Consider the following 8,853-nt stretch of genomic DNA (forward strand, 5'->3'; position numbering starts at 1 on the left):
AGGTGTAAGGCAGGCGATGGACAGGCGAGAGGCAGGCAAATGGCAGATGATAGACATCTGACAGTGAGCAATCTGCACTCAAAAAAGGCGTCGATATGCTGGCAGACTGCAGGTCATCATAGCAGACAAATGGGGTAAACACCAGGGGATCGATAAGCAGCAAAAACTGCCTCACTGAGAAACAGATATCCTTTGCTTGAAACCGGAGTTACGGAGCGACAAGGGACGCAGCCTCCCTCTAGTCCGCCATCTTGGATCTGCCTAAATTTTCTTCTATTTTGAGACTGGGTCTCACTAAGTTGCTCAGTGGCATGCTAAATTGCTGAGGCCAGCCTTAAACTTGCAATCCTCCTGCCTCAGCCTCCTGAGTTGCTGGTATTACACACCCGGCTATCCTTGACTCTTCCCATCATATCTTATGTCTTTACAACCTATCGTGTTGGCCTACATTCAAAATATATCTAGAATCTAACCACTTCTCACCACCTCCACAGCCACCCTGGTTCAAGGCATCACCATCTCTCAACTGGATTATTTTAAGAGTCTCTTCAGTGGTGTTCCTTTTCTCCAAGTCTCCCTTTTACCACTCATATGAATTTTCGGCCTGGTTCATCTCTCTAATTAGTGCTGTGCTATAGAAATATGATGTCACATATGTAATCTTAAAGTCTCCAGAAATCACATTCTAAAAAGGAAAAAGGCAGATGAAGTGAATTTTAATAATAATAATAGGGCTGGGGTTGTAACTCAGTGGTAGAGTGCTTGTTCAGCACATGTGAGGCATTGGGTTCAATCCTCAGCACCACATAAAAATAAATAAAATAAAGGTATTGTGTTCATCTACAACTATAAGAATTTTTAAAAAATAATATATTTTACTTACAAAATCTGGGCACCTTTTGTCAGAAATTCTGTTTTCATCTCTTGTTACTTTCAGCTTTTATTCTGTTCCATAAGCATTCCTGCCTCAGGGCTTTTGCACATTCCTGGAACCCTCTTTCCCCAGATTCATGCATGACACATTCCCTCAGCTCCTTCAGGTCTTTGCTCAAATGCCAACAGCTCAGTGAGGCTTTTCCCTTTCCTGACCTCCCTATTTAAAATTCCTACAGTCCCAGTTAGGCACAGTGTTGTAGGTCTGTAATCCCAGCTAATCAGAAAGCTGAGGCAGGAGGATTACAATTTCAAGGCTATTCTTGGCAACTTAGTGAGACTGCCTCAAAATAAAAAAAATTAAAAAATAAATCAAAAGAACTGGGAATCCAGCTCAGTGGTAAAGCATCCCTGAGTTCTATCCCCAATACTGCTAAATAAATTAAGTAAATAAAATTCCTACAATGCCCATGGCTCACGGTTCCTATTTCCCTTCCCTGCTTTATTTTCTTTAGTTCTTTTCACCAGTTAACATACTAAATACATTACTTATTTAATAATTAATTTAAATATTTTTTATTATTATGTCTCTGCTGCCTAAAATATAAGTTTTTATGAAGGCAGGAATTTTTATTCTCTGGTATATTCCTAGGAAATAACTGGGAACTAGGAAAGTAACTAGGAAAGTGCCTGGTACATAGTAGACTATAAATATTTGAGGAATAAGAGAATGAATGAGTAAAAGTAAACACTGATTTTAGCAATGAGCAAAAGCTATAAATCAGAGAACAGGGGAAAAGAGGTACGGATGTCATGCTGGCCCTGAAATAGGGAGATGGCTGAGAGTCTCTGCTTTTCTACTCTAGAAGGAAACTACAGAAACCCCAAGGGGTTTAGATAAATGACCCAGGGAGCTCTTCTTGGAAGCAGTGGATCACAGTTCTAGATATAAAATCTAGCTCTCAGCTTTAAGGCAGCTGGAAATGAAGTTTTATTCAACACTCAGAGTTAGAAAAAGACATAAAAATCATCCCCTGAAATAAAACAACAGATTCTTTATCACTGGGATGCTAAGTAAGAAAAACTCCCTTCAAGGTTTACTTTTGCCTAATTCTGTTTTTCTGTTCTGTTTTGGTTTTGGTCTGCTGATTGAACCCAGGAGCACTTTACCACTGAGCTACATCCCCCGTTCTTTTTGTTTTTTATTTTGAGACAGGGTGTCACTAAGTTGCTTGGGGCCTCACTAAGTTGCCTTGAACTTAACGGTCTTCCTGCCTCAGCCTCCAGAGTTGCTGGGGTTCCAAGCATGTGCCACAGTGCCTGACTTTTTTTTTTTTTTTTTTTAATGCATCACAGTGGAGTTGTCTATATAAATTTATATTGAACACAAAAATATTTTAGTGAACTAATTCAGTCAAAATCTTTAGAGATATTGTTTTATTTATTTATTTATTTTCTTGCTGTGCTAGGGATTTGAACCCAGGGCCTCGTGCTTGCAAGACAAGCACTCAACCAGCTGAACTATATCCCCAGCCCAAGATATTTTTTTTTAAATAAGCAGCACCTGTGAGTAGAAGGTAACCACTTGTACTTATATATGCATATTCATTATTTAAATAGTGTGTCCTTTAATTCTTGAATCCTGGTTGCGTTCCTGCTTTAAAGAGGTAGCTAAATGGAACACTCAGTTTTTCTCTTTGACCTTAATCAGACCTACGGAGGCTTCACTGTTTGAATCACCATCCTCTCACTTGCCCAGGTGCATAAGCCAGACTCAGTCCTCCCTGATTTCTCCTAACATTAACACTGAGCCTCCCTTTTCGTCTGTTTCCTAACTATCTTTAGAATCTAATCCCTTTTCTCCATCCTCCTGTCCCACTGTCATCTCCTGCCTGAATGGTTGCATCTAACTGGGCTTGCTTCCACCTTGCCACTCTAATCCATTTTCTCCGTGATAGAGTAATCTTTTAAACAAAAGACTTATCTCTCTCATTTTATCAGGCTTTGTGAATAGCTTCAAATAACGTCTAAATAGTTAATGTAGCCAGCACCACCTGTTTTTGCTGTTGAATCAGTATAAATGGCATTGTGAGCGAGGCTGAGTTTGAATCCCAGTTCTATTTACTAGCTGTGTGACTTTAAGCAAATTACCTCTCTATGCCTCAGTTTTCTCATCTATAAAATGGAGATAATACTAGACACAATCTCCTGGAGCTGTTGTGAAGACTAAATCAATTGCACAAACAGCATAACACAGCACCTGGCACAAAAATTTTATGTAAGTATTAGCTATTATCTCCCTACTTCTTTTCTTCCTTTTGATTCTGCTCTAGTCATTCTATATCAGCTAGGCCTTGTATAGAATTTCCCAGAAATTTGCTTCCAGGTCCTCCCACATCCTGCTTCTCTGCTTGGAATACCATGGCCCAAATACTCCTCTCTTCTTCCCATCTTCCTGCTTTTGCCACCACTTGCTTTGGGAAGCTTTTCCAGACCAGGCAAGTTGCTCCTACCACAGGTTTTTCTGATGCTCAGGAAGGGTTGTCAGATGTCAGTTAAATTTGAGTGTCAGAAAAAGAAAAAATAATCTCATGTAATTTCTGGATTTCAGATAAACAATGGGTGATTTTTTTCTATAAATATGTACCATGCAATATTTAGGACATACTTATGCTAAAAATTATTTCTTATTTGTCAGACTTTCAAATTTAAGCAGATACGCTGTTATCTCAATCAACCCTAAACCCAGGTGACTGTATATTATCACCCTTATCTCCCTTCAGTAATTTAAATAAGAGGGGCAAGTGGCTTGTTCTTCCCACCAGAGTGTCATCTCTGCGGGAGCAGGGCCTACACAATATTGCTCACTGCTTTAGGCACAGCATCTGGCATAGACATTCCACAAATTCTGAGTAGCAGATCTGTCTACCTAAAACTCAGGCCAGATGTTCAGAGTACAAGACGTTTTCAGCAGGGTACAGGAGCCTCACACCCACGGGTGGATCGAATGATGGTCCCACTTTTCAAAATATCTCCTGTGTGATAACAGTGTTGTCTCCACAATGGCAGCTTTAAGGTGACCCTGCTATTTCACATTCCAAAAGGACTTTGAGTTTTTACACCTATTTCACTCCACCCTCAAGGAAATTAATAATATCTACATTTAACAGAGGAGGATGGGGAGACTCGATAATGTCTTGCCCAATATGGTCAATGTATGGGGCAACAGTTTGGACCCTGGGAGTGGACTCATGCTCTTTTCTCGACACCACATTGGTAGTCTGGGCTGGAAGGAAGAATCAGCATTCCTGGATTCATTCTCTTCACCCAGAAAGCTTCTCCCAGAAGAACTGATAGCCTTATCCCTCCCTACAGATTCACTCGCCCCTTCCATATTGTTCCCCAATAATAGCCTGAAAGGAGACAGGCCAGACACCTGCATTTTAAAAATCCCTCCTAGACGAGTCTCAGCTAATCTCCCAAGGTACAGCTGACATTATTTAAATTGGGAAAATAAAGAGCTTGCTCAGAGTTTCAGAGAAATAGGATTAACAGAGGCCAGAACTTGAAATTCCTTCCTTTTATTTCACTTGCATCTCTAGGAGACTCCACCCACTCCCTACTAAATTTCTGGCGACAGAAATTTGCATTTCGATTACACACATTTGTCAGTTTTCTTCTGGAACTAGGTGGGGATGGTTGAACCTGCTGTTAGTGTGACATCTGATAACTAATGCTTCTTGGAGCACTTCTGGAAAGTTCAGGCTGAGAGTATCTGGAAAATGCCGATAAAATCGGTTTGATGTTACTTGGGCCCAAGCGCCATTCTCCTAAAGGGTCGGAGATCCTTAGCAAGATTCACTCAGGCCAGAAAAGACTCCAACTTCTACCAGGACTGGAGTCTGTGGACTAAACCAGCAGCCTTTAGAAAGTGCTGCTTCCAGTCCAGCCCCTCCCCTTCTGCCTGGGCGCCTCCCCCACATCCCGCCTGTATTTCCCTGAGCCTTCTCCCTGAAGGGGCAGGGAATAACCAAGAAAGGATTAGGGCTGCTTGGGGCAGAGAGTTAGAAGCTAAAGACCTAAAACAGAATAGCCTGTTGTGAGCGATTGGATAAAACTAGAACGGCCACCCCACCACAACGTTATGTTCTTCAATGACTGCAGCTTCTAGACTGATTTGGCTTGGGGCGAAAAGTGCGGGAGAAAGTACTATTTAGAAAGCTGCAGACTTTATTTTCTCTTTTTGTACGAAGGATTGAATCCAAGGGCGCTTACCCAACGAACCACATCCCCAGCCCTTTTTATTTTTAATTTTGAGACAGGGTCTTACTAAGTTGCTGAGAGGCTCGTTAAATTGCCAAGGCTGGCTTTGCACTTGCGATCCTCCTGCCTCAGTCCCCCAAACCGCTGGGATTACAGGCGTGAGCCACCACGCCAGGTTGAAGACTTGCTTTTGGATGTACCTTTGGACTGTTTTCTGTTTTGTTGGATCACGGATGACTGATTGTCGGGGCTAGCTCCTATTTACACAGCATCACACAGCCGCATCGCCAGTCTGCTCCCCGAGACCCGCGGAAGAAGGGGCAATGACTGAAACAAAACACACATGCAAATGAATTCACAGTACTTGTTTTGGGTCCGTGAAGAAAACGGCTGACAGAATTGTAGCCCCGACTTCTACAAAAATCACCGACCAGAGTTAGAGCCAGCCTGAAGGTGCTGGCACCATATCTAGACCATCTGCTTTGGACAGGGATATAACCCCGGGGGAATCTTTTTTTCTCCCGGTGCAACCGAGCGCCTCAGCTGGGCCCGTGGCTCACCTGGTTGGGTATACTCTCCTACCCCGATCGATTCCGCGCGCCCAGCTACCGCCGAGACCCGAGCTCAGGTTGCCCAGGTAACTCAGAGGGCCAGCGAGCCGGTGGCGGAAGGCGGGTGCACAGCGCGGGTAGCGCTTGCTCAGCTCCGCTGAGCGCAGAGGCTACGCGCAGCTAGCAACTGCGAGGGGAGTGGTTCTTCAGCCGGGAGTGCGCGGCTCTCGTGCCGCTCTGGGCTCAGCCAGTGAGGAGCCAGGGGGTGTGGTCCAGGGGAGGGGCAGGTGGAGTACTTAAGGCCGCTCCGGACACCTGGCTCCGCCTACCCACGCGTACTTCTAGCGCAGACGTTTGCAGCCCGCTACAGCCGGGGAGTTGCGGGTAGTAGAGCTGCCACCCGGTCAAGTCATGGTGACTCCCTGCCCCACCAGCCCTGCCAGCCCCACTGCCCAGGCAGGGAGGCGCGACAACGACCAGAACCTTCGCGCTCCAGTAAAGAAGAGCAGGCGCCCGCGCCTCCGGAGGAAAGAGCCGCTTCAGCCCCGGAACCCCTGCCCGCCCCCGGGAGACTCCGGAGTTTATGACTTGTTCGAGTCCCCCAGCTCCGGTTCGGACCTCACCGACAGCCCCGCCGCATCAGTGGCGCGAGACTGTAACCTCCTGCCCGGCCCTGCCCAGTCGCTGGCGCCGCTAGATCTACAAACCTTCCGCGACTACGGCCAGAGCTGCTACGCTTTCCGTAAGGCGCAGGAGAGCCACTTCCATCCGCGGGAGTCCCTGGCTCAGCAGCCACAAGTGAGGCGCTGGTAGAGCCAGTCCCCCGTCGCTGCTCTTGCTCTTCCAGGCTCTCTCCTTTCCTGCTTTCAGCCTTTCGCGGCGCTCTTGGCAGCTCATCTCAGTCCCTGCCCCCTAGTTAGAGCTAGAGAGGCCTTCGAGGACCAGGTCACGGCCCTCACTTTACAGAGCGAGAAAAGTAGATGGCTTGAGTGACCTGCCGCAAGTCTTCAAACTAGTGGGGCAGTGAAGAGTGCAAAGGAGTTAGTTTCTGGGTTGAGCCCGAACTCCTACAGACCTCGGGCAATTTATTTAACAATCCTAAATTCGTTTCTTTGTCTGCAAAATGGACTACTCACCCACCCCTATCTTCCATCGAATTGCTAAGAGGATTACACGAGGCAGTGAGTATGCCGAGCTGGGTACAGCACTGGGCACGAATCCAAGCATTCCGATTTCCAACAGGCCAGCCTTCTTTCCGCAGCAGCGCTGTCCGCCTCTTTCTCAGTCTAGGGCACTTGGCTTTTTCCTCTTCTGCCTTTCTTTCGGGAGAAAGCTCCCTGGGCCTTGGTGACCCTTCCTTTCTGGAGCCACCACTTAGCTCCAGGCTCAGCAGCCTCGCCTTCCTCCTCCCTCCCGGCAGGTGACTGCGGAATCCCGTTGTAAACTGCTCAGCTGGCTGATCCCGGTGCACCGCCAATTCGGCCTTTCCTTCGAGTCACTGTGCCTGACAGTAAACACTCTGGACCGCTTCCTCACCACCACGCCAGTGGCTGCAGACTGCTTCCAGCTGCTCGGAGTCACCTCTCTGCTTATCGCTTGCAAACAGGTACCTTCATGAGGCATGGGACTTCGGGTGCAGCCAAACTCCCTTCCATTCTCTGGCCACCCGGTTCTCCAGCGCTCAAGGTTCAGTGTGATTTCCTCGAACTCGTTTTGCCAAAGGCTTGCGAATCTATAGATCCTAAGCCTTAACAATCCTCCTGCAAACCAAGAGTCTTTTCACTCAATCACCAAAGAAATAAGTTGTAGTCAGTTCCAAAAGTTTTGTGGCAACTCTGTTTTCGTTGGGGGTGGGGAACGGGCTTCAAAAATTCCCAAACCTGGTTTTTAACCAAACAGTAAAGAAGCTACGCTGGAAGTACATATTAGATGTAGTGGTGGAGAGGTGAAGCCCGGCTGTGTCTCTGGAAGGGATGATGGGGAATCCCAGTTTTCTCCTGGTTTTCAGACTGGCAAAGCCACCCTGGAAGCAGCGAGGCAGGGGCTGAACGCACCGTGTGTTGCAGGTGGAGGTGCACCCGCCGCGCGTGAAACAGCTCCTGGCCCTGTGCTGCGGCGCCTTCTCCCGGCAGCAGCTCTGCAACCTCGAGTGTATCGTGCTGCACAAGCTGCACTTCAGCCTGGGTGCACCCACCATCAGCTTCTTCCTGGAGCATTTCACTCACACCCGCGTGGAAGCCGGACAGGCGGAGGTCTCCGAAGCCCTGGAAGCCCAAGCCCTGGCGCGAGGCGTGGCTGAGCTAAGCCTGGCCGACTATGCTTTCACCAGCTATGCTCCCTCCCTGCTGGCCATCTGTTGCCTGGCGCTGGCGGATCGCATGCTGCGGCTACCGCGCCCGGTGGACTTGGGCTTGGGCGAACACCCAGAGGCGGCGCTGCAGGACTGCCTGGGCAAGCTGCAGCTGCTGGTGGCCATAAACAGTACCTCTCTGACTCACATGCTGCCCCTCCAGATTTGCGAGAAGTGCAACCTGTTCCCCCAAGCTTGAAATAAAACAGACTCTTGGGTTTATTTTATTCCCTGGCCCCGGAGGCTGGACCAAGATCTTCCATTGTATCTGAAGAGTGCAGTATTGGGGAGGAGGAGCGGTGGAGAGGAAGGAGGAGGAGAGGAGAGGAGAGGGACTGATTCAGAGAGAGAGCCAGAGGTTCAGGACTCCAGCTTGCTATCTTGTGTGCTGTACATCTTGTACCTACCAGAATCTAGTAACTTATTTATTTGTGCACCGAACAAATGAGGGAGCTGTCTTTCTCAGTAAAGAGGCTGGTGTTTTTTTTTTTTTTTTTTAATGTCCTAATGCTGCTATTGCCCTGTCTGTCCTGGGGAAGGAAGGAGGCAGCTGGAAATGTTCCAGGGATGCTCTCCTCTCACAGATTCACTCTGTAGTTAGCATCTCTGTGAAATCCATCTGGCAAGGTTTTGGATACCACTGTTCCAATGATAAGATCAATCAGGGTCACTTGTCTGCTTGAGTTCTGTGACGCTTGTGTTAGGAGCATGAGGACTGTGCAACCCTAGGGGTCCAAAGGGTGTGCTGAGGTGAGAGAGAGAGAGTAGAACCCATAAGTCTGTGGTGTGTAAAGGGATCATAGGCTACACTTGCTA

The 8,853-nt window shown here is 47.5% G+C and overlaps 1 protein-coding gene and 1 long non-coding RNA gene across 3 annotated transcripts in view; one reads left to right on the forward strand and one right to left on the reverse strand.

Annotated features, from left to right (window-relative positions):
- Nucleotides 1-5,466, reverse strand: part of LOC306664431 — a 37,043-nt gene extending 31,577 nt beyond the window's left edge. For both annotated transcript variants that reach the window (XR_013764706.1, XR_013764707.1), the window contains exons 1-2: nt 5,337-5,466; nt 3,294-4,648 (exon numbers count right to left, since the gene is read on the reverse strand). This is a non-coding gene — a long non-coding RNA (uncharacterized lncRNA). The remainder of the gene's footprint in view (nt 1-3,293; nt 4,649-5,336) is intronic.
- A 565-nt stretch (nt 5,467-6,031) lies between these two features.
- On the forward strand, nt 6,032-8,331 carry CCNO (cyclin O). The gene is made up of 3 exons (XM_079145283.1): nt 6,032-6,485; nt 7,108-7,293; nt 7,754-8,331. The coding sequence occupies exons 1-3, from the start codon at nt 6,099-6,101 to the stop codon at nt 8,234-8,236; spliced, it is 1,056 nt and encodes a 351-aa protein (XP_079001409.1). The 5' UTR covers nt 6,032-6,098; the 3' UTR covers nt 8,237-8,331.
- Nucleotides 8,332-8,853: the final 522 nt, after the last annotated feature.

The sequence above is a fragment of the Sciurus vulgaris genome (assembly GCF_902686455.1).
Source record: "Sciurus vulgaris genome assembly, chromosome: 6".
Classification (NCBI taxonomy): Eukaryota; Metazoa; Chordata; class Mammalia; order Rodentia; family Sciuridae; genus Sciurus; species Sciurus vulgaris.